Source organism: Lolium perenne, chromosome 6 (genome assembly GCF_019359855.2).
Source record: "Lolium perenne isolate Kyuss_39 chromosome 6, Kyuss_2.0, whole genome shotgun sequence".
Lineage (NCBI taxonomy): Eukaryota > Viridiplantae > Streptophyta > Magnoliopsida > Poales > Poaceae > Lolium > Lolium perenne.
Window position 1 is genome coordinate 105,178,900 of NC_067249.2, and position 26,718 is coordinate 105,205,617.

The 26,718-nt window shown below is 45.1% G+C and overlaps 1 protein-coding gene across 1 annotated transcript; it reads right to left on the reverse strand.

Moving 5' to 3' along the window:
- Window positions 1-10,529: 10,529 nt before the first annotated feature.
- On the reverse strand, window positions 10,530-26,499 carry LOC127307453 (CLP protease regulatory subunit CLPX1, mitochondrial). The gene is made up of 15 exons (XM_051338185.2): window positions 26,001-26,499; window positions 25,702-25,763; window positions 25,530-25,615; window positions 25,008-25,087; window positions 23,395-23,445; window positions 16,458-16,532; window positions 16,294-16,371; window positions 15,407-15,463; window positions 14,159-14,229; window positions 13,978-14,077; window positions 13,740-13,844; window positions 12,081-12,143; window positions 11,852-11,974; window positions 11,432-11,587; window positions 10,530-10,760 (listed from the first exon to the last, which is right to left on the reverse strand). The coding sequence occupies exons 1-15, from the start codon at window positions 26,436-26,438 to the stop codon at window positions 10,695-10,697; spliced, it is 1,611 nt and encodes a 536-aa protein (XP_051194145.1). The 5' UTR covers window positions 26,439-26,499; the 3' UTR covers window positions 10,530-10,694.
- Window positions 26,500-26,718: the final 219 nt, after the last annotated feature.

Genomic DNA, 26,718 nt, shown 5'->3' on the forward strand with positions numbered 1-26,718 from the left:
CATCGAAAACGGATTCCGCATGAATCACTTGTTGCGTTTTCGTTATTGAAGTTTTTCTCGGTTTCTCGTATTGAGAGGTTTCACTCTAAAATACATAGAAAAACCTACCCCACTTGTTCTTAAGTTTTTCTCTCTTTGTGGGGTAGCTCTTGTCATCCTCTTTAAAACAAAATTGCCTATCTCAAGTTGTTGCATTTTCCATATTGGAGGTTTTACCGGTTTGTCTTTTTAGATAGGTAAAACATTTATTCATTTATTTCTATCCTCCTTTGCTGGACTATGATGTTTCTATGCATATTGTTGTAGAACTCGTTGTTGTGATTTCAACGAGCCCAAGATCATCGAAATCGGAGTCCGGATGCAAAAGTTCTTAATGTTTTCGTATCGGGTGTTTGGTTAAAAACAGGGAGGCCGGAACTGCCGTCGGGTGCACCCTGGCACTGCCGCCGGGAGCACCCGACACTTTCGCCCGGACAGGGCCAACACTGCCGGCCAGGCACGATTTTGACCATAACGGTCAGATCTGTTGGGACCTATTTAAGGGGTCTTCTTCCCCCAAAATCTGAGCTACTCCTACTCTCTCTCTCTCCACCATTGTTGACCTTGAGAGCTTGCCATATCTCTCTACTCCTCCAATGCTTATTGAATCTTTTTGAGGGAAAATTAAGAGGAGATCTAGATCAACATTTCTACCAATTAAATCCATCTCTTTGTGAGTGGAATACTCTAGATCTTGATCTTGGTGTTCTTTGTGAATTCCTTTGTTCTTCCTCTCTTATTCCCCCTATAGCTTTTGTAGCTTTGGTGGAATTTGAGAGTGAGGGACTTGTCATTGCATTTGGTGCATCGGTTTGAGTTCTCCACGGCGATTCGTGGAAGTGAAAGCAAGAAAGTTGTTACTCTTGGGTTCTTGGAACCCTAGACGGATTTGAGGCCTTTGTGGCGATTTCTTGGGAGCCTCCAATTAAGTTGTGGATGCGTGCCCCAAGCTTTTTGTAAGGCCCGGTTTCTGCCTCGAAGGAAATCCCTTAGTGAAACCGTGACCTATGCCTTTGTGGTGAGGGTCATCGGAGAATAAGGTGAGGCGCCTTCATGGCGCTCGGTGTGTATTGTGACTACCGCATATTGGGGTGAGGCCTTTTTGGCGTTGGTGTGCATCGAGCAACCACACCTCAAGGTCAGGCCATGGTCTCAACTCACATCTATAGCCAATGCCCATATCTCAACCTTAATTTGGGAATCAATTGGGTCCTAAGTAGAACCCTACCACACCTCATGTCCATTTATATTTCAACTAATGAAACATAAACAAAACCCTAGACCACATTCCTATTTTCCTTATTGCCGTAATTGATAAGTATAAGGGAAACCCTAGATCATACCCACATTGAGCCCATGCCTAAACCCTAACTTGTGTATCGTGGATCACAAGTATAAACTAAGCCATATATAACCTAAGCTAAATGCCATTTAAGTGAGTAGTTTAAAACTAATTGGAAACCCTACCTATTCTATTTTAGTGGCTAAATCTTCTAAGTACCATATAGCCCAAATATCCATTTAAGTAAATGCATGACTTATAATAATCAAATGATATGTTTAGGAATTTCAAACCAATGTGTTAAGTAAACCATATTCATAACCTTAGAATAAACCAAACTAGATTCCAAAAATTTATAAATAATTTGGCACATGAAAACATGACCCTAACACCATCTTCACTAACACCCTTATATTAAATTCTAGCCATATTTAAAATACATATGAACAACCAATATTGTTAAGCACACTAGCTAAACCAAATAATATGTTTACCATGAAAATGGCATAAACTTCAGATCACTTAAAAAGATTTGGTTCCTAAATAAAAAGGAATTGAAATGAACACATAAATTCATGTCTATTTTAAATTTGGAATGAACCTCACAAAAATACCAATATAATCAAACATTATACATTTGTTTGAGCAGCAAAATTATGCAGTAATCATTATTATCAAGTTCTATTGAGATTCAAATATTTATAAACCTACAAAAAATAAAAGATAATTCAAATTGGAAATTCAAACAACAAATAACAAAATAGAAAATGGAAAAAAATAGAAAAAGAGAGAGAAGCTTAGGTGGTGGACCACCTTAGGCCTCAGCAGCCCAAGAGCAAGTCCACGATGTCAGCCCAGCCAGCCCACCGCACCCCTTCGAATAAAAAGAAGAAAAACGAAGTCTTCTTCTTCTTCTTCGTGGACGCTACCGCGATGAGGCTCACCGGCCACGTCCCTCGTCGATGATAAGGACGACCTAGACGTCGCCCACCATCTCAGAACCGCGCCCAATTCTTCTCGCGTCCGTCCTATCCAAATCACGCCAAGATTCGTGCCTAAATCGTGCTCGTCGTCAGCGTCTCATCTGCGCCGTCTCCGGCGACGTGCCGACGATTACGACCTAGCCACGGCCTATAAATAGAAGGGGAGAACCGCCGTGATCTCCTTGATTATCACCACCACTCCGTTCCCATTCTAAGCCACCCTATCTCTCAGTATCATCCATTACCTGTCGTCGGCGTCGAGGAAGAAGCCGACGATAGGAGCCACCCCAACATCCAGCTCGTGGTTGAGGAGGTGCGACTTGTCGAGGAGATCATCTGGGAGGAGCCTAGCATAAAGGGAAGGTCGAGTCGACGCAAATTTGAAGTTTCCATTCCGCAGTACATCGCCGGTAATGGTGAGATTGAGCTCATCTCCGTCGGCAGTCGACATCTTCGACCACACCATCAACCTCACGGTGAGCATGCACATCGTTAGAGCCAACTCTCGCTTCCTAGAATGCATCCTAGCTCGAGTTAGCCATTTAGTTAGAGCAGCGCTGCCGCAGATGTCTTTGTCGGTGATGCTCCGGTGAGTATTTTGGTAAACCGCCACCACCATCGTACTCAGTAGGTCGTGTGGGTTTGGGAAGTATCAGTCGCGCATCTCGGGGAGCCCGAAATCAGCGTCGCCGTCGCGCTCTGACTCGCCGGTGTCAAGCCGCCGGTGATGTCAACGTGGAAGTGGGACCCGATGGCATGTTTGACCCAGTCAACTGCCAACGAGGCAGCTGACATGGACCAGACCCCACCAGTCAGTACCAGTAGCTAGGGTTAGCCCGGTACGTTTAACATTTACACTTAAATTCAAATTCCAGAAAATTGATGAAAATTTTCCAAAATATATATAATTCATTTCAGCTCAGAAAACTCTAAATAAGATACAAAAATGCTCACAAAAATAAACTCTATTCAATAAAAAATTATAATATGAAAATGTTTGCCAAAATAAAATGCAATTATTTAACCTTTATTAATTATGCCTTTTCTTTTATCCTAAATATAAATAAAATTCAATAATTAGTTAAGTTTTAAAAAAATCTATTAGTGGTATTTTAAAAGTACAACACACCCTAAAGAAATCTTTACAACTCACTCAATCTTAAATCATCGGGGTTAGGTTACGCTCGGGGCGATTGCATCTCATACTATGCATTACAACATCTTTGCGAGTTATTTAAACATTGTCCTTATCGGACAATGTTGGTATTTCAGAATTTTGAGTTATCATGTATCGAAGTTTTTTCCTGCATAATCTTGCAGTCAAGAAAGGCAAGTTCATCGCTTGCTCATGTCATTTGATTATTTTTATAAAATTATATGCAAAGTACTATACTTATCACTACTGCATGGAAAATCAAAACATTACTTTACAATTATGAATATGACTATGTGGTGGGCAATGGAACCATGATATGTGTTGATGGTGGAGGTTCCATTGCAAGGGTTCTACTCATCTAGGTCTAATCACCAATGTCGTCTAGTGATTTTAGCGATGTACATTTTGCGTTAACCATGGGATCTATAATGGCTCTGGGGAAATCAGATGTATTTTCTTCCTTTCGCATATCAACGAATGCCTATTTGCCGGCGCTGTGGTGTGCTGCTGGCCCCACAGTAAGGTTGAGAGGCCATAAAGCTCTCCGGTCCTAGGTGGACGTCATTCTGCAATAGGGTCTATGATGGATTGTATCATGACCGAGGATCAAGCGCTCTACATAAGTAAGCGATCGAGGGTCCTCTGAATACAAAAGGATGGGTATGCAGGGTCGCGGAGAAGGCAGTGATTGGCTTGGTTCTTATACTAGGCCTCACACCAAGGAAGTGTGGACGGGAATAAGCTGCCCGGTTGGCAACAAGGATAAGTTCTCTTATGGGAAAAATAACGCACCTCTGCAGAGTGTATCAAATTGTGGCTGTCACTCCCTGTTCCTGGAAGGGAACTACAAACGCGGCACGAAAGGAACTCCGTGAAGTTCTTGTCAACCTGTGAAGACTGACGGGTATAGTTTTCAGAATAAAATAAACCTTTTGAAGAAATGATTACAAAAACTTGCATTCGCCTATGACTTTCTGGTCTGTGGTTGTAGCTAGTGCATGATACACCTATTTTCTATAATAAACTAGTTGAGTACGCTCGTACTCATCCCTCTTTGAATCCCCTGCCTAGTTATGGAGGCACCGAAGGAGAAACTACTGTGGAACTCAAAGATAAAGGAGTCAACTGCAACAAGATGAAGAACACAAACAATGGAGTCAACTTCTGCATCAACTAGAATGGAAACCTAGACCAGGAGTAGAAGGGAACCATTTCCCTAATCCTAGTACCTAAGTAGCTAGAGTTCTATAGAAAGCCAAGTATTTCTAGAACTAGAGTTAGAAATAAGTTAGACTACGAATTGTTCTTTTAAAGCTTTATTTGAAGTTTTACCTCACTGTAAAGTAGGAGGCTATGTTGATTTTCTGTAAACAGTTCGTGTAAATAGACATGCCTTGGACTCGCATATGTTTCTGTTGTACCACTCCGAGGGATGTAATATGAGTAGAACGGTGTTTCACTTGTGTTATGTCAACGACTTGCGTACTACATCATGCAGTGGTATATTGGGTCACCGCAGGTACTATCGGCCAAGTTCTGGCCTACTTCCGGAATCACGTAAAACACCCCTGGAAACGTACTGCAAGCCAATGCGTCGTTTTCGGAAGTAGACCGGAAGTAGGGCGGTTGTACCGGTCACCGGTATTACAGGCCTACTTCCGCCCGTGGCCAATGCTAGTAAGGGAATCTGGGCGATAGTTCCGCCAGCTCTGGCCAGAATTGACGCCTGGAGCAAAAACATAGCAACTTCTTCGGTTTGAATAATCTATCCAACAGACTTATGTGTAACATCTTTCTATATACCTGTATACATCAAGACACATAAACTTGTACCTGTGTTGACATCAAACACACAAAACCCATAAGGGCGGGAAATGTTATTTCAATCTCCCCCTTTTTAGTGTTTGATGACAACACAAGTATTTGCAAGGAATGAGCAATTTAAACAACCGGTATGTGTAAGATATAGAAGAGCCCCCCCCCCCCCCCCTAGATATGTGCATGTACCAAGTTTTCCTTCGAATGCAAAGGCACACATACTAGAATCAACGGTCCACCTATATCTTGCACCCATCATCCATGGGTAATGGAAAACATATATAACACAAGCCTAGATGACATATGTATCAAAAATGAAATAATAACTAGGCTTGAGATAGATCATACACACATATAGATAAACCATAATAACCGATGTCACATACATAAATAAGGTTCACAAACCATATAGCATCTAAGGATGAAGTTCAACAACACATAGTAAATAAGATGAGATCACAAGCGATAAGAATCAAAGAAAGCACGAACTTGTGACTCCCCCATGCAAATACCCAACAGAGAACACCCTAATAGACCTCACTCTCCCCCTTTGGCACCAAGGCACCAAAACGGGGACAGGAGCAACTACGCGTCCCAAGGGTCGGCGTTCGCCCAGCCGGGAGGAAACTCTGAGGAGGCGTCGGGGAAGACTGGAGCGTGAGGAGGGGATTGGATCCCAAGACCATCATCCGGAAGAGGAATGCCATGTTGAGATAGCCATTCAGGCTCCAGAGTAATGTTCTCCTCGGTGCCAGGAGGAGAAACCTCCGCGTGTAGTGCCCTCATGATGCTCTTCTGACGGGCACGGGACTTCTTTGCCTAACAGTGCTGCTGATACTAGCGCTTGTTGATGGCAGCGGGGAGGCAAAAGATTTGTTGCATGTGGCGGGCAAGCTTGGAGACCCAACTTGGTTGCTTCTCCACGACGGGAGGAGCATCTTCTATGGGAGTGTTGTGGGTCTTGATCCTGAGAGACTTCACTTCATGGGCTGTGATAGTGAGAGGAATGGAGTGAATGAGATGAGCCCCACGAATAGTCCTCCAAGTATCTTCAATGAGCTTCATGATGTAGAGGGCAAAGATAGGAAGCTTCTTCTCCATCACACATGACCACATCTCATTGTATATGTAGTCCATCACATCGAGCTTCTCACTGGTGCCTTGCTTGATGAGGGAGTTGTACATTAGATCCACTTCATAGGTGTGAAGCTCATCAAAGTTGCCACCCTTGGGTCCAATGGTCTCACGGTAGACGCGAAGCATGATATCCCAAGTGGGGAGAAGATCCGCACTCTTTCCTGGGATACCCCATCCCTTGATATAGAGATGTGCCAACACATCCTTGGTCATGGCAAAGGAGCTATCATGCGACAGCCAACCGTTGTTGTCCTTTCATGGAGAACGAGGGTACCCAGGGGCCTCACCAAAGCTTGCCAAATTGGCCTCAAGTTGTGTCTCATGTGACATCCATCTGAAAGTATTGGCTTCATCTTGAACAAAGTGGACGGCGGCATAGAATTGTTGGATCAACCCAACTTCAATAATCTATCCAGCAGACTTATGTGTAGCATCTTTCTATATACCTGTATACATCAACACACATAAACTTGTACCTGTGTTGACATAGAACACACAAAACCCATAAGGGCGGGAAATGTTCTTTCACTCCAAACCCGGTCCTTGCGCGTAGGTGGGACGGGGCACCATGGGATTGCCAGCTATTCTACTGGGCACTAGAATGTGACGACCACTTTTGGGAGGTGCTGGTGGGTGCCCGTTTTGTGTCAGACACACCATATAGCTATGAGGTCACTATTAGGACCCCCGGGTGGAGATGCTTAGAGTATCTCCAGCCATGTCCCCCAAACGGCACCGGATCGAGCGTTTGGGGGACGTGTTTCGTCCGTGCCGCGTTTTGGTGACGTCGATCCCCAGCCGCGTCCCCCAAACACCGCCCCCAAATTTTTTTAAACATTAAAATACTCTCTTTTTTGTTTTTTTGCATTTTTTATTTTAATAGAGAGAAGAAACATTCCACAAACTAATACATAATTCGAAACATGGTTTAGACAAACTAAGACATAGTTTGGAACATGGTTTCCACAAACTAATAAGCCATGGTTGACACAAATTAAAACATTGCAAAATGACGAAACCTAACTAGTGTTGGCATCACAAATTTCGTGTGTTCGCTCCCAAAAAAGAACACCCCCGGTCACCCAAACTAGAAAATCCAGCTGGTGATGATAGCCCTGTTGGACCTTTCGAGGAAGAACATCCAAAAACCTCTGTGCCTATTTTCGCTGTGAAGAAACAACACTCAATCGTCCTCCTCATCGGTGTCGCCATGGTAGTGCCGGCGGCAGCGCGTCTCGTCGAACACCTTGATGCTCATATCGGCGTCGCCAAGGTAGGAGAATGTGAGCACGCAGCCAGCTTCGAGGCCGTGGTAGCGCGTGAACTTCTCCCAGCCGGTGTGGAGGTACATCTTGCCGCGCCCGTCGAAGAGCACGTCCACCGGCCACCGGCAGCAGTCGCAGCCAGCCTCCCGCAGATGCGGCGCGGCCGGCTCGCTGCCGGCGACGAAGTCGACGAACTCGTTCGGCAGCCTCTGGATGCCGAGTGGGTCGCCCTTGAGGACGACGACGAGCTCGAACAACACTTCATGCTCCTCCTCCTGCAGGTCCGACGATGAAGACGACGACGTCGCAGGCAACTGCGAGCATGCAGCTCTGCCGCGGCCATGACCACGACCACAACCGTGACCTCAGGCATCTGCCTCTACCAGCCATGGCGTCAACTCTTCAGATGGTGGCGGTTAGAGTTGAGGAGAGAGACGCTAGGGTTTATGTGTGAGGGACAATGAGAGAGCGCCTCTTTTTATAGGTCGGAGGGAGGCGGGGGAGCGGTGGCGCTCATTAATACCGGCACGCAGAGCTAGGCGCGACGAGACGGTTCGCTGCGCCTCTACGGGAACTGTACCGTCGTTGCGCACCAATAACTTTCGTCACGAGGTAGACGACGAGTAGGTTAAACTTCAACGTTCCACTGATGCGTCGGTCCCGCCACTCCTCGCCTCGCTTTTTGTTGTGACCGGCGTGCCCGAAGCGTCCCTGTGTAGCAGGGACGTGCTCAGGGCGCCGGACACCGTATTGGACCGCGCCGAACGGAAAGAGGCTTTGGGGCGCACGGACGGTAGTAGGCTTTGGGACGCACGACTGGACGCCCAAATCCCTTTGGGGACACGGCTAGAGATGCTCTTAAAGGGAATTATTTTGTTTTTTAATCAACTTTTAATGGTATAATGATGGTACTTGGATGCACCGATCCCAAATTGGTCTATATCACATCTTCTATTACTCGTTTAGGTGCTTTCGGTTCCTGATTACACATTTTATGATTACATTCCACGCATTTTCCCTTCCGTTGTGTTTTTAAAATTTTGTGATCTGAAGAGGATCTACAGGTGCCCAAGAAACAGGTATTTTAGCAAATCCCATTCCCTATACCTAGCTAAAATACCTTTCTTTTTGGAAAATGATCCAATCCCCCGGGGGATAAGACGCTCTGCAACCTCCGTCTCCGTGGCCGTCGGATGAAAGCCATCTCACGCGCACGCGTTGTTGTCCCAGCAAGACACGTTATCGGTGGGCCCCCCACCACGACCTTATCCCCTCGTCTCTCTCCCGGCGGCCGCTCCTCACTTCTCCCTCCCATCCCGTGCTGTGAGCCACCTCAGATCCGGCGACCCCCAATCCCCGTGCCCCCGGCGGTCTCGACGGCGACGGAGGCGCGCCGTGAGCCTCCTCAGGTTCGGCGACCATCAATCCCCTCGCCCTCGACGGTCTCGACACCGAAGGAGGCGCGCACGCGCTGGCTACGGCGCGAGGAGGAGGCTTAGGGGGGAGCGGCGACGCGAGGCCGGGAGCGGGGAGCGGAGGCTGCGGCCGGCGAGGGAGCTGAGGCGGAACCCCCAGGCGAGGGAGCTGAGACCGGAGCTCGCCCACCTCGCCGCGTGGAAGTCGCCGCCCTTCTCCGTGTCCATGCCGTGGGGAGGTCCGACCTCATCGCGCAGCTCCGGCCGTCCCCGACTCCGTCCGATGTCGGTGACACCTAGCGGCACCCCGTGTGTGCCGCAACTTCCTCGACCATCTCCTGCCAGTGGTGTGGCGAGGTGCTGCCAGGGGTAGGACGGTGTTGCTACCAGCAGTGCATGGTGGTGCTGCAATAGTGCACGCTGCTGATAAGGTGGCACGGCAGTGCTACAAGCCGGGGCGGAAGGATTTTTGCTAACAAGGTGGTACTCCTCTGATTCGTCAGGAATTTTGCTGCCTTAGACTTGTGTTGTTGCTACCTGCGGATACCGGTTTTGCTATCTAAGGTCTCCGGCATTGCTACCGTGGGAGGGAAAAATTTTGCTACCGTGGGAGGGAAAATTTTTGCTACCGGCGGAGGCCTACTTTGCTACCCTAGGCGTAGGGCGTTGCTACTAGCGGCTTTTGGTTTTGCTATCTTGGGCAGATGGAGTTGCTGCAACCTCAGACGGCGCTGTTGTCTGCTACAGGCGAGGTCTTTGTTGATGTCTTATAGGATTTGCAACATATGAATAAACAAATTTGCTACAATTTATTTGCAATTTTGCTACATGTGCACAATATATTTACTATGGGGTATATGGCGAGATGTCCGGTGAGTTCCCCCTTGATGTCTCTGACGATATCTTTTTTCGCTACAATAGCATATTTTGTTTGCTACAAGCTTTCCGGCAAGGTCTCCGGTGTGTGTCCGGCGAGCTCGGCCTTTTTTGTTTTATTTTGTGGGTGAACCGTTTTTTGCTACCTGAAGCAAAATCGAGATTTTTTTGCTACCCGGCAGCAAAAAGGACACGTGTCAGCATGGGAACCCGGGGGCTGGGAAATCAAATCCCCGGGGGACGCCCAGCACTGTCCATTTCTTTTTTTGGGCTCCGTCCTGAGAAACTTGAATACATTTGGAGTTGGTGCACATTTGAAGACAAATACGCATATAGAGTATCTTTGAAAATACGCATGGAAGAGGATCATCCCTTACCTAGGTTTATCACACCACGTATGTTCACTGAACCATGGCGCTTACATCCACTGAGCTGCCACCACTGGAGGCTCTGCTGATGGCATTTCCACGCTTGACAGTTTCCATTGACGCGACGCACGTTCAATACGCACAGAAAAGCATGACCGAGAGACTTGATCCCCTCTAAACTTGTTCTGAATGCAGCAGAACCAAAGCCAATTTGCCATGAAAGATTACACCCGCCAAACATGGGCAGGCTGGGCTCGTACATAGACAAATTTTATGGGCATGAATTTACATTTGAATTGGCTACAGTTGCGCGGCTGACAACAAGTTATATACATAGTTACTCTTGTGGGGAACCCTACATGTTGGCCACTCTCGAAGGGGTCTCAGCATCAGCCTCAGGTTCTCCATCTGACTGCCGCACCTGCAACACAAGTAACTTTAGGGGCATACAAACAGGTGAAGCTGGGGTGATCAACCAACACTAAAATCGGTCTGAGACTTAGATGTTCCCAAGCTAAGTGACTTGGTAACTTCAATTTATTAATTTTTCTCCTATACACGAAATTGACAAACATTATCCTTCAGCGGCATACCTAGGTCTTACCAATTTGGAAAATGGATAATTAAAGATTGATAAAAGAAAATGTGATAAATCCAGGTGCTTTCCATGAAGTGTGGAAGTAAATACTGCACATGATACGTATAGGGGCTGGTGCCAAGAGATATGTTAGAGACACTCGCTGTTTGGGGTTGTCTCTGCATGACGTGAAACATATTTAGAGACTAAAATATAACTTGACTAGCCTGAACTACTGCAACGTCCTAGACTAGAACTACTCCCTCCATCTATAAATAGATGTCCGGGGTTTGTCTAAATTTAGATGCATCTAGACACTAAATAGCGTCTAGATACATCCAGAATTAGACAAATCTCAAACGCCTATTTATAGACAGAGGTAGTACTTCAAATAGTGTAGTGACAAATGGTCAACTATGGAGAAAAGCGGGTTGTGAAACTAATTTCCTCTCGTTAGATGCAGGATTCAACAGTAGGTAAGCTATAGGCAGTATGCAAATGATAGTGGCACGCACCACCGATTCTTTATTTTGTTTGTCCAGGTACAGGTCCAATGCTCCTTCACCAGAAAGAATTTTAGCTCCAAATCCATGCTGATTCACAGATCCAACCGACTCTTCGTCAACAACAACAGCATCTATTTTGTCTTTACCAGTCCGTGTTTCTGGAATCTGCAAGAATTTGTTAGTTACAATGGTTAAAGGAATGGGACTTTCAGATACTGGCATGATGCAAAGGTGCCAATAGTTATGAAATTTGTTCATTTAGAAGGTTAAAGTAACATGACTTAAGGATGATTAAGGTAATAGGACTACACCAATTAGTGGAGTAATTCTGGAAGTCTTGAACCATAACTGTGCTCCAAATTTGTGTCCTAATTTCTTATAGCAACAAATTTACAAATTCCAGCGCTGCAGAACAAGAAGAGTACATACCTCATACATCGCCTCAGTCAATATAGTCTCTAGAATTGACCTTAGACCTCGAGCCCCAGTATTCTTTGATATTGCTCTTTTGGCAATAAGCCGTAAAGCTTTCTCGGTAAAATGCAACTTCACCTGTAACCAAACGACACAGTATAATAAACACGCTTAAGAGGGTGTACTACAATAGCAATTTGACCACATGCAATGCTTCAAAGTTCATAAGAACATTCTCGCTTACATCATTCATTCCAAATAACTTTGTGTACTGTCTGCCAAGGGCATTCTTTGGTTTTGTAAGAACCTGCAGATAGTGCGCATAAGCATTAAGCAAGATGAATATAAATCATCAATCTAGGAACCAAGCATGCTTAGCAGAACATATGAATATCACTTGAATTTTGGCAGGTTTTGTGACAAACGCTAATACCCTGAAAAGGAGGTAGCATGCAATGGCATGTATCAAACTGGGTTTTCAAGCATAGTTACAGGATTCGTTACGAGAGGCATTGAACCCCGATCTCGATCGATCGAACCAGATCAGGGTTTGTATTCGCTCCAGATCAGTGTTAATTTTCTCCCAGGTTCATGGAAAGAGGCGATCCTAAAATCCAAAACAGAACCCATCTCATCTTGTAGGTGGACTTGATTGTGGTCCTTGTCATGTGTCGCTTAGCCTACTGGCCCGCAGAGCAATGAGACACACAAGGAATACGCGAGTTGGCACTATTAGAGTCTCCTTGACCAGTGCCATGGAGACGGCAGGAGCGTCGGTGCTGGAGAGTGGAGACATGCACCTCACAAGCAGGCTGCGGTGGAGGGTTCTTGTGGGAGGAAACTAGAATTGCAGTGAGGTGGTGGACGGGGAGGTACCCTTGGAGGAGGGAAAGGGGCCCGGCTGCAGTCGTGGCAGCCATGGTGTGGCAACAGCCTGAGCAGAGACCGTTCGAGTGCTTATGCTAGTCATACGTAATATGTGGGCTAGTTGCGATGTTCTGGTCCAATATATGTGAGCTAGTTAGTTTTTTACAATTTAGACTTATGGTCTTCTCAGCTGTTAGCTACTACCTCTGTCCCAAGGAATAAGGCGCACACGTATTTCAAGACGAACTTTGACCATAAAAATTGAGCAACAAAATCTTGGTTATATTATATGTAGTTAGTATTGTTGGATTCGTATTGAAAAGCACTTTCTAATTATGTTAATTTCATACAAACAATCTTTATATATTTGAAGTAATACTTAGTCAAACGAAAAGCACGTAAAACGAGGACGCCTTATTCCTTGAATCGAAGGTAGTATATGATTGCGAATCAGAAAACGTGAATTCGCAAAGCTTGCCACTGATTCGCGAATCGAAGATGTGGTGTACGCCTAGCGAATCCGATGTGGACGAGGTAGTAAATTGCTGATCACAAATTGAAAATTGCGAACCAAGCGAACAGCAAATCAGGTAACCATGTTTTCAAGGTCAGTACATTAGAATGGTATGCCGGCTTTTTATGGTCCTCGGATAGACATGCTAACCCATAAGCCATTAACTACCATCCAGCCTTAGCAGTCACTACTAGTAGACTGATCCAGGCCTTCACATAGTAACTGAATAATATGGTAGCATATAAACCAATTACGGTTCGCTTCAGATGAGGGCTTGTCTGATCTAAATTTTAGTACATAATTATGTCACTAACAACCCAAAAGGAAAGCAAATTTTGCATGAGTATGTATAGATAAAATTAAGCATGCATAAATGCAAAACAGTGCACAGCTGGGGTAAGACAGTACAAATATAGGACCTGTTAAGGAACCATGGGAACCCTAATAAATCGAATCATCACAGGTGTCACGAACAAGAAGAACCCAAAGCGAACATGTGTGCGCCTGTTTGGAACAAGTTACCTCAACAAGTTGATCTTCGCTGAGGGAAGATAGACTAACAAGAACTGGAAATCTGCCAACGAACTCTGGGATTAACCCGTATGCAATGAGATCACCACTTTCAACCTGCAGAAATTAATTCCAAATAAGAACATCAGATACTCAAAAGCATGAAGCAGAACAAAAACAACAATATATATTTCAACTAGTTGATCACTAACATAGGAAGCTAAATAAAAGACACTTGGTTTTGACTCACCGATTCCAGCAATGTGGATGTGATCTCAGCATTTATAACACTGCCAGTACGCATATTAGAACGAACTGGTGCTCCGAAACCAATGGAAGAATCGTTCCTCCTAGAAAAAATAAATGGAAAGCCAGAGTAAGAAAACCCTGTGACATCTCAGGTGAAACATAAATGCCACCTTATGTTCAACCTTTCAGAAATAGTCTTCTCCAAGTCCACAAAAGCACCACCGCAAATGAAGAGAATATTCTTCGTATCAATCTGCAATGCATACAGAAGAACATAAATCATATTGAGCAAGTTTGGCAAGCTTATTTGGAGACACTGAACACAAGTGCAAGTATTACAAAAACCAGCTGGCTCACAGGTACATTCGGATGCAAATAAATGCAAGAAATGCCTTGGGTTCTACTGGCTAGCAGCATGAGGTAGTGAGCTGCCCAGCCAAAGGTTCGACACTCACTTCTATCTAGTTAAATTTATTCCCTAGTTACTCCTAGGACAAACTCATTTCAGATACAAATGAATGTCTTTGTCAACACAATACAATGATAGAAAAAAAACCAATCTGCATTCCTTCCCTTTTCATTTTAGATCTACAAACAGTAGGTCAAAACTGTTGTCTGCTAGTAACAGAGAGGGACGTGAGAAAATACAAAACCACACGTAAACATGGATACATGCACTAAACACTCCAAGGTGCCTCAAGACTGAGACAAGTGTTGCAATTAGAAGGATGCTTTGAATTTCTAAACTTCCTTCCACCCTCTTCATCGGTTATCATCTTTACCACTGACCCCTACTCTCACTCTCAGTCATCGCTGGCAGGAGGTTGCCTCTCTCAATGTAACTCTCCACACCTCCACCCAAACTGCACAACAAAAGCTTGGTGGAGTGTTTCCCACAAGGCTTCGGAGTGTCCCAGCATGGAGATGGCAACCCCCATGGTGTGCCACCCTGGAATAGCCCTTACGGAGCCCAGGCCTTGGTGACCAGAAAATAAGCTCGATAAACATGTCCCCAGCCCAGGTCCATGACGACCAAACTCATGAGCACAATAGGCATGTCACTGGCCAGATCCAGGACATACACTGACAAGGAGCTTGTCCGAACAGATACGGTCCTTTCTCTTGCCACATGCAGCCGCGTCCACCATGCCCTGCAACCAGAAGTAGAGCCATGTCCCCCCATTACCACTCACTGGCTAATAACCCCATCAGCAAAGAGGAAGATGGCCAGTGGAAAGAGAGAGAGAGGCTCGTGGGAGAAGGTGCAAGGAGCCAATTCACTCAAATTGTTGCCTAGTCCTATTTAAGAAATGTTGTAGCTGTCCATGGTACTTTTGCAAAGTGATAACGAGATGGTGCTAGATTAACAATTTTCCCTAAAAGAACAAATATCAAACAGAAGCAAAAGAACAAATTGGCATGCAAGGTACCTGGATATTATCACCCCTTGGGTGCCTTCTAGCCCCTTTCTCAGGAACACTCACAACCTATCTTGACAATATATAAAAACAATTGGAAGATCAGTAAGCAGTAACCTTATTGTGCATCTTAATACTTCACATTCAATATTCAAGAGTACTAATACCAGTGGCTAAGACACAAACACATAACAAGAAAAACCCTTAAAGCCTAGAGGAAATCAATCTGTACTCTATACATGCGAGTACATATTTTTGCGAGAATTGCTGAACTTCATAAAAACAGAAATCATCAAAAACCTGAAAAGCTTATTTCATCACTGATTGTACAAAACCTCATACACTAATCAATGTGGAGCAAATAAAATGATATGACCATCATTTGCATCACTAATACAATTGCCTGCCATGATAATTAAAAAGGTTGCGCACCAGGATCCTGAAATTGACCTCTGAGTCTCTGGTAATGTTGTACAAACTAATGTGCACTAATAAGCACACATAATTAATTTAAGCTGATCAGAAGCAAATAAACTACTATCAACACAGTGGCGCGCAAAAAAATCATGTATGGAAGTAAGGTGAAGGTAGCGAGTTGTCAATAGAATATGTGGAACATACCAAGTCTTAAAGAACAAAATTTATAAAATTTTAAGAAGTGACCAATATTACTTTATATACTCCATTTCAGAACTGAATAGAATACAATGAAACCTAAACCATGTCACATATTGGCATGTTAGCAAACAAATTTGCACACAATTTAATAGATGCCACCCATATTCTATGCTAGAAGCCCATTTGAAATAAACACTTGATGCCAGCAAACAACCAGCTATCTGTTGGCAAACAAGTTTGCACACAATTTAATAGATGGCCTCAAAAGTTTACAAGCTCACCGTTCCCTCGAGCATTTTTAACAGCGCCTGTTGAACACCTTCACCCGAAACATCTCTACTAAGGTTGATGCTTTCAGCCTGCAAGACATTGAAACTTCATAACCAACATATACAATATATGATAAACAGTCCAAGTGTGCAGCCCGTCATTCTAATACAAGTACCTTCTTTGTTATTTTATCAACTTCGTCAATGTAGACGATTCCTTGCTGAGCAGCAGCTATGTCAAAATCGGCAGCCTAGGGTCCAAAAGAAAAGGATCAAGTAAGTGAATTCAATTCAAAGAAATTCCAAATTCTTCCCTACTTTTCGTAACTAGATCTACATCCCCTCACAGTTGTTTGTTAAAATGCTTTGCAACAAGCAACATTTTTGGAAACACTTATTCATCGAAACTGCCAGAGTTCATAAATGCATTTTTCAAGCTGTGGCATTCAGGGTCAGCCGGTACTAGGAACGGCATAGAATGGAGTAGTGGATGTTCGGAGACGGGGATAGGGTCATCCTATTCAAGCTAGTTGTTGGGAATCTTGTTTGAACGTTATTAGTGCTTATGCCCCACAAGTTGGGCTCGACCTGAGCACTAAGAGATGGTTTTGGGAGGACTTGGAGGACGTCGTTAGAAGTGTACCAGAAGCTCTCCATTGGAGATCTCAATGGAACTGCAGGTACGTACTACTAACATAGGGTTTGAGGGGGTGCATGGAGGCTTCAGGTATGGAGACGGAAACCAGGAGGGTAAAGACATCCTAGACTTTGTGCTTGCCGACAACCTGTTGGTAGCTAACACCTTCTTTAGAAAGAGGCAATCTCACTTAGTGACCTTTAGCGGTGCCTACCCAGATTGATTTTGCCCTCACTAGAAGGATGGATAGGAGGGCTTGCTTGGATTGCAAGATGATCCTTGGGGAATGTGTTGTGGCGCAACATAAGCTTGTGGAGGCTAACTTTCGGTTTCACGCATGTGTGATGCTGGACAAAGGCACCAAAATCACAAGAACACAATGGTGGAAGCTCAAAGGGGACACGCAACAGACCTTTAGAGAGAGGATGACCATGGAAGGACCATGAGACGAAGAGGGGTGTGCCAATAGCATGTGGGTTAAGATGGTAACTTGCATTCGGAAAGTAGCTAGGGATGTGGTTGGAGTGACAAAGGGTAAGAAGCATGAAACTAAGGACACATGGTGGTGGAATGAAGATGTTCAAAAGGCTTTTGAGGAGAAGAAGGAATGCTACAAGAGTTGGCACCACAACAGAAGCACAAGCAACATAGTGAAGTACAAAGAGGCCAAGAAGAATGCAAGGCAAGTCGTGAGTGAAGTAAGGGGGCGGGCCTATGATGAGCTATATGATAGACTAAGCACAAAGAAAGGCGAGAAGGATATCTACAAGATGGCGAAAATCCGCAAGAGTGAGACAAGAAACCTCAACAAGTTAAATGCATCAAGGACGAGGCTAATTGACTTCTTGTCTTCTTGTGAAAGATGATGAGATCAAGAATAGATAGAGGCAAGACTTTGATGGGTTATTAAATGATGGAAAATGACTACTTTGATGATGCCAACAAGCATTTCGTGTAGAGGATCCAAGATCTTGAGGTTAAGGAGGCCATGTAAAGGATGAAAGCACTGATGATGTCCCAATTGAGGTGTGGAGAAGCCTTGGAGACGTGGCAATAGTATGGATAACTAAGCTATTCAACCACATTTTTCGATCAAACAAGATGCCCAAAGAGTGGAGAAAAAGCATATTAGTACCTATCTTCAAGAATAAAGGACTCAAAGTTGTACTAATAAGTGAGGAATTAAGCTGATGAGCCAAACTATGAAACTTTGGAGGAGGCATTGAGCATCGCTTGAGGAGAGTGACATCGGTTTTATGCCCATGAGATCGACTACAGAGGCGATTTCTTACTTCGCCAACTTATGGGGAGATCTAGGAAGCAGAAGGACCTACATATGGTCTTCATCAACTTGGAGAAGGTATATGACAAGATTCCAAGGACGATCATGTGGCGGGTGCTGCAGAAGCATAAAATTCCAACAAAGTACATTACCCTCATAAGAGATATGTATGATAATGTTGTGACCGATACATTTCCAATCACAATATTAATACATCAAGGGTCAGCATTGAGCCCATAAACGTTTTCCATGGTGATGGATGAGGTGACAAAGGATATACAAGGCGATATTCCTTGGTGTATGCCCTTTGTTGATGATGTGATGAAACCAGGGTTGGCATAAATAGGAAGTTAGAGCTATGGAGGCAGACTTTGGAATCCAAGGGGTTTAGACTTAGTAGGACCATGACCGAGCACATGCGATGCGACTTTACTGGTGTTGGGTGCGAAGACGGAGAGGTTAGTTCAAAAGGACAAATAGTGCCTAAGAGCGACACCTTGCGATACTTGGATCAATGCTGCAAAGCAATGGTGATATCGATGAGGATGTTTGGTGGGATGGATGGAGTGGTGACAAGCATCCTGCATCCTATGTGACAAGAAGGTCCCACAAAAGCTAAACAGTAAGTTCTACAGGACGGCAATCAGACCAGCAATGCTATATGGAGAAGAATGTTGGCCCACCAAAAGACAACACATCCAACAAATGAGTGTTGCGGAGATGCGCGTGCTAAGGTGGATGTGCGGCCATACAAGAAAGGATCGGATTAGAAACGAGGTAATACGTGATAGGCTAGAGGTGGCAACGATCGACGAGAAGCTAGTCCAACACCGATTAAGGTGGTTTGGTCATATCCAACGGAGGCTTCCAGGAGCACCAGATGTGGAATTCTAAAGAGTATGGAATGTTGAATGTAGATGGGCTGCAGCCCAATAAGGCAGCCCATGTGGTCTACAATTCCTGAAATCTCAAGGCCCGTCACGTTTGCAGCTTGGGACAGCCTTGGGGGACAAAGTTTAGTCCCACATTGCTAGTTGGGAGAGAGTTGGAGTGGTATATAAGGGCTGCTGTTCTAGTCCTTCCAAGTGAGTGAGAATAGAAAGAGCCCTCGCGCACTCCTCCTCCGCCCGCCCCGCCTCGGCTCGGCACGGCACGTCACGACACGTCACGCACGTCGCGTTTCGTGACTCGAGTTCAAGTTCGAGACACACGCAAGGAAGCCTAAATTTTTGCTTGGTGCACCAACTGAGTTGGGTACGTGTCGACCTGCATGTGCATGCTCGCCGCGTGTCCCTAGCTTCCTACGCGTGGCAACGCGGTCGGGGCGGCTCTCCTCCCAGGCTATACAAGGAGACTTATCAGATCTGAAAAACAGTGCTCTTAGATCTCTCTCGTGAAGTTCCTTTTGCTGTGCTACTCTCTAGTATTCCCCATCCCGGCGACTGCGTGCACGGCCGTTAGGGAGAGCAGGCCTCCGAAACTCCATCCGTTGAGATCCTGCACCGGGAGACGGGCGATAAGGTTTTTGGGGAGCGTCTCGGCGCGACTGCTCTCCTGTTCGTGCTCATCTTCGACGGTACGGCTGCTTCATCGACAGATCCAACTACACCATGGGCGACATCAACAATAACCATGGTGGTGGTGGTGCTGCTGCTAGTGCGACCTTCCCGGTCGCGATGTACGTGCTTTTCCTCTCCTACCTTGCACTACTACTTGTTCCATGTTCAGATCTGATGCATGTGCTTAGTCTGATGTGTATGGTTAAGTATGCTTGTGCATCTGTAATGTTGCTTTCGGTAATTAAATTCACACGGAAATTGCCTAATAATCTAACAATCAAAAAACCTTATATGCTCTAGGCAATTTTCACCATCTGGTTTTGCTGCTGCGCTCAAACCGAGCCCGTTTACGGGTTCTCATTTCAAGAGATGGCAGAGTAAGACCCTCTTGTGGCTCACTTCTATGGGCGTGCACCGAGTTGCGGAAGGTACTCCCAGGGGTCCGCTTACTCCTGAAGAGGATAAAGCGTTCGGGGATGCCACCGTAATCTTTGTGGGTGTCGTCCTAAGTGTGCTTGGAGACAAGTTGGTTGATGCTTATCTGCACATCCGAAATGGGAAGGAACTGTGGGATGAACTGGATGCTAAGTTTGGTGATGCCGATGCCGGAGGTGAACTGTATGCAATGGAGCAGTTCAATGACTACAGAATGGTTGAGAACCGATCTGTGGTAGAACAGACTCAATAGATACAGATCATGGCAAAGGAACTCGAGCTCCTCAAGTGTGTGCTACCGGATAAGTTTGTCGCGGGATGCATTGTCGCTAAGCTTCCCCCTTCATGGAGGAACTTTGCCACTTCTCTGAAACATCAGAGGCATGAGTTCTCTGTTGAGAATATCATGGGCTCTCTGGATGTTTGAGGAGAAGGCGAGGGCAAAAGAAAAACACACTGGAGGAACCGAGGGACGTTCTGCTGCCAATATGGTGCAGAAAAATGCCCATAAGTCCAAGGGAAAGAACAAGGGAGTCTCCCAGACTACCAACTTCAAGAAGAAGGGGAAAACGGAGAAGAAAGATCCTTGCTGGGTGTGTGGCGAGACAGGCCATTGGGCTAATCGATGTCCACAACGCAAAGGAAAGAAATGTCAGGCTGGACGAACTCAAATTCTGTCAGCATGGTCATTGGCAACACAGAGGAAGGAACTACAGGGTATGGTAATATATTACCTACTGTTCTTTCGGTGTTTCAGCCCACGGAATGGTGGATTGATACAGGTGCTAATGTTCATGTGTGTGCTGACATCTCCATGTTTACCTCTTATCAGGCCCGAGGTTCCTCAGTAATGATGGGGAATGGGTTACATGCTACTGTTCGTGGTGTTGGCACGGTAGATCTGAAGTTTACTTCAGGAAAGATCGTGCAACTGAAGAACGTGCTGCATGTCCCTTCTATCAAGAAGAATCTCGTTAGTGGCTCCCGTCTTATTAAAGATGGGTTTAAGTTGGTATTTGAGTCCAATAAAGTTGTACTGTCTAAGTATGGAATTTTTGTTGGAAAGGGCTATGAATGTGAGGGAATGTTTCGCTTCTCTCTAGAAGACTTCTGTGATAATGTTGTGAACCATGTAAGCACTAGTGTTAATGAAACTAATGTTTGGCATTCACGACTTTGTCATGTTAATTTCGGTTGTATGACGCGGCTTGCTGATATGAGTTTAATTCCGAAATTCACCTTTGTCAAAGGCTCTAGTGTCATGCTTGTGTACAAGCAAAGCAGCCTCACAAGCCTGCGAAGGAAAGAATACTTGGCACCACTAGAGCTTATACATTCAGATCTATGTGAGATGAATGGTGAGTTGACAAGAGGTGGAAAGAAATATTTCATGACTTTGATTGATGATTCCACTAGGTACTGTTATGTGTATCTCCTGAAAACTAAAGATGAGGCTCTTGATTTCTTTAAAATCTATAAGGCTGATTTGCATATGAGATCTGGTGGGGGATTGTTGAATGTTGATGGGCCGCAGCCCAATAAGGCAGCCCATGTGGTCTACAATTCCTGAAATCTCAAGGCCCATCACGTTGGCAGCTTGGGACAGCCTTGGGGGACAAAGTTTAGTCCCACATTGCTAGTTGGGAGATAGTTGGAGTGGTATATAAGGGTTGTTGTTCTAGTCCTTCCAAGTGAGTGAGAATAGAAAGAGCCCTCGCGCACTTCTCCTCCGCCCGCCCCGCCTCGGCTCGGCACGTCACGTCACGACACGTCACACACGTCGCGTTTCGTGACTCGAGTTCGAGTTCGAGACACACTCAAGGAAGCCTAAATTTTTGCTTGGTGCACCAACTGAGTTGGGTACGTGTCGACCTGCATGTGCATGCTCGCCGCGTGTCCCTAGCTTCCTACGCGTGGCAACGCGGTCGGGGCGGCTCTCCTCCCAGGCTATACAAGGAGACCGATTAGATCTGGTGAAAAACAGTGCTCTTAGATCTCTCTCGTGAAGTTCCTTTTGCTGTGCTACTCTCTAGTATTCCCCATCCCGGCGACTGCGTGCACGGCCGTTGGGGAGAGCAGGCCTCCGAAACTCCGTTCGTTGAGATCCTGCACCGGGAGACAGGCGATAAGGTTTTTGGGGAGCGTCTCGGCGCGACTGCTCGCTCCTGTTTGTGCACATCTTCGACGGTACGGCTGCTTCATCGACAGATCAGACTACACCATGGGCGACATCAACAATAACCATGGTGGTGGTGCTGCTGCTCAGCTGCTAGTGCGACCTTCCCGGTCGCGATGTACGTTCTTTTTTCCTCTCCTACCTTGCACTGCTACTTGTTCCTACTTGTTCCATGTTCAGATCTGATGCATGTGCTTAGTCTGATGTGTATGGTTAAGTATGCTTGTGCATCTGTAATGTTGCTTTCGGTAATTAAATTCACACGGAAATTGCCTAATAATCTAACATGGAAAATAGCAGGAGGCATAGGACAACCAAAGAGAAAGACCAAAGTTGACATGGGCGGAAACGGTAAAAAGAGTCGAGGATTTGGAATGTTCCTAGATTTGGCTTTCGGTAGGACTGCATGGAAATCAGCCATCCATGTGCCAATCTTATTTTACTTGTTTTTTTTCTCTCTCCTTGTTTTTGATTCCTTATGTCTCTGTTGGGTTTCATATCTAGCCTACCCCAACTTGCTTGGGGAAAAGGCTTTGATGACGTTGTTGTTGTACATTATTATACCAACAAGGTTAAGAATATGAGCAACAAAATTGCTTCCGGCAACGTACAAGTATTCTTCATGTCCTAAAAAATTGTCAACAAGTTCTCTTCATATCCTAAAGAGTTCTTATATCAAGGCAAGCATGAAGGTCATATATATTGTCATAGTGGATTTAACGATGTGCATCATTCCCACACTGCATGTGTGCCCAGCTAGAGAGGCAGTTTACATCCAGTATTGCTTACCATTTATGCTGGCTATCAGTAAACAAAATAGATTATGGGGATACACTATAATTCCTAATATATTATAAAATCCCTGCATATCTGCCACTACTGTGTACTGTGTTAACAATTATTATGGGGAAAGTAGGAAGAAAACTAAGAAGGTTCTCGACATAAGCAACCGTATAATATGACAATATAGCAAAAAAGAAAATGGTACAAGTTCCATCGTAATACCACAGGGATCAGGTCATACCGCTAGGAGTTTATACAGGATAGATTCAACATCCTCGCCGACATATCCTGCCTACAGTACAGAGAGTAAAATGGTTAACAGAAAATGTGAAGCTGCAGCAAGCTCTCAAACAATAGTTTTACATTTATGACAGGGAGTGATTGAGAACTTAATGCAAGACAGAAGGGAGTAAAGAAAACTGATACGTATTTATAGCAATGATAATCCAATGTTCAACTGTTGCCCAAAACCGGGCTCCAAGAGGAGATAAGTTGCCTACAAAACTGCCTCCAAACGCTGAAGGGCCAATGCTGGAACCCAGTTGCCAAAGATTTGGCGGACAGAGCATAGGGAAAATAGACAATGGCGAAATGATCTTTCTTTCAACATATGCACTTTCTGCGGTCCCAACTCGGAGGCAACTAAGGGCCCTTTGGAATGCCGGAATGTAAAACATAGGAATAAGGGGAAATAGGAAATATAAGGAATCCACTACAGAAGTATGATATTAGCTTTTACATGGCATTTTGGGAATGACTAAGCAATACTATATGTTTGTTCTTAATTAAGCAGAGAACCAACAAATTTAATTTACATGCCATTGATAATTGGGTCCAGTTAACCACTTCTCCTACAGGTCCTACCTATCAGGCTGGAAACAGTTAATTTCTTTTTAGAAAGAAAATATGCCATCCTGCTATACATTCGCATATTTGACATGCTATGAGCGGTCCTGAACAAAACTACATTTTAATGCAGGTTTCGAGCACTAAAGGCAGTGCACCCCGTCTGGACCTCACACTGCTGGTGCCTGGTGGCCACCAGCTTATGATCAGCTATGTGGATGTCCTGGGTAGATATGCGGCTATTCACATTCATGGCGCCAGGTTGCACACAGAAGCTACTCACCTGTTCCTCTCATTTTTCGCCCATTCCTTGGACCTACGCGAAAAACTGAGCTCGGGTGCATGTTTTAGCTCCTATGGAACCCACTGATATATGAAAGTTCACTTTGCTTTTTCTTTGGTTTATTGTTCATTTTTGCTCCATTCCGAACAGCAAAACTGGAACCTTTCTACAGGAATTGTTCCCTTTGGAATTTATTTAAGTTTTCTTTGAACTGAACAGGGCCTAGGTACGATAAATTGCAAGGAATTGTGCAAGGCCACCGGTGGACCCTCAGCATATAAACAGTGTGCATGCCCTATAGCGTTGCTTTAAGATTTGGCCAACTTAGTTTATGGAAGAGCATAGACACAGTGAAGTTCTACTTGAGAAATCTATCATAGAGCCATGCTCCATCTTACTGCTACAGTCCAAAAACTTTTCAACTTTTAGTGACTTGTGACAGGAACTATGAAATAGTTTTACAGAAAAAATTAGTGACAAAAGAAAAAAGGGGGCACATATCACAAACACATGAATCCATCATTCCAACTATATAAGTTTCAGTGCAGCATACTTCAGTAACTGAAACCATAGGGTATTAGTCTCACAGTAAAGAGTGGATAATTAACTTCAAGATGGAAATTTGCACACATGCTTTTTCATGAGAATGGAACAAAATGGAATGATACCAGCAGTAACTAAAAGTGAAATAAAGTGGACTGATATACAAAGATCATTCAACTAACCTGAGTGAGGGTTGTTGCGTCGGCTATAACAAATGGCACATTTACAAATCTTGCAAGTGTTTTTGCCAGCAATGTTTTCCCTGACTTTGGAAAAGATTTTAGAAAAATATAAGTAAGACATTCATGATATAGGAATAATAAATAGCTAACATAGATGTCATTGCAGCTTTTTCCTGAAAACCGGAATGTAGCAATATCATGTCAAAAGAAATTAAGGGGCGTTAAATATTGAATCATTCATCAAATACGGTCATGTTGAGAAGATTCCAAATGCGTAGCTATTTCACATGTTAATGCTTGGTGCGACTGAACGTTCTACCACATGAGTATATAACATCTCAATACAGGAGTTCTCCTCACTTCATGATTATATGGACAGGAAATGTTTGGCCCACATTACAACCAACAGCACAACAAGAACTTTGAGTCAAACAATGTGAGCACAGGGGTAAATGGAGACAAGTGAAGGTTCAACAACAAAAATAGTTATAAGGTTTGTTCAATGAACAGAGGAGTGTGTACCCGAGCCTGTCGGACCCATCACAAGAATGTTGCTTTTCTCCAGCTCTACCATGTCGGTATCACTTTCGCTGGAATCTCCAGCAGACCTGCGGTGCACATCTTGAGTTCAGTTCACCACCTGATGGTAGACAGCAACTCTCGCAGAACTTATGTTTTATACTAGAATACCTACCGGCTGGAAAATGACTCACAAGATACCCTTTTGTAGTGATTATAAACTGCTACAGACAGAACCTGCCAAAAGAGAAATAATCCGTTTATTTTCCAATACAATGGGCGCAAGGGCAAACAATATACTAAGCTTTTGGAGTCTATATATAAAGTTACAACATTAAGAAATGCTCATTAAGCAAACATTAGTGAAGCTCAAACTAGCATTGAAAACTAGAACGCTGGATTCTTATTCCGTGCTATACTAGAAAGCTCCAGTAAGTAAAGGTGGGGAGCACCAAAACTAAAGTAAAACTTCACCTTCTTGGCTCGCTCCTGACCGATGACGAACTTGTCGAGCCCACGGCAAATCTCCTTGGGCGTGGGGAACTGGCTCCCCAAGTTGGAGCCGCCCCAGCCCGCACCGGAGCCATCCCCATCCTTGTCATCACCACCGCCGCCACTGGCAACCCTAACCACATCTATCCTCCCGACGGTGCCCGCGCGCGCCTCCCCAGGCTGGCGCCAGATCTCCGGAGGCTCCCCTCCGCCGTCGGAGGCGCCGGTCCCGCGGTCGTCCTGGAAAGCGGGGGCGACGCGGGGCAAGGACTGCTGCTGCCGGCGCCGGAAGTAGGCCCATGGGCGGCGATACCCGGGGCTCTGGCTCTGTTGCTCCGAGGCGGCGCGTCCCGCGTGGATGCGGCGCGCTGCTGAGATCGCCGCGGTGGCGGCGGCGCGCGAACGGACGGCGGCGGACATGGCGTGGAGGGGGAGGTGGGGGTTTCGTGCGGGGAAGAGTGGACGGGGGGAAGAAGCGGGGGTTGCGTAGGGAAATATCAGTGGTTTTTTGGAGGTGTCCCACTGGAGAGAGCAAGTCAGCACAGTGTTTCTTGCTTCTGGGGCTTCCGTGGCAGGTACCTATCCTTTTCCTTGGCTTGCTTCCACAATGCTACGACCTACGATGTGCTCACACACCACGTTGCTTCATCTGGAGTATCATTTCTTTAAGCATATACTACCTCCAGCTAAAGGCTTATAT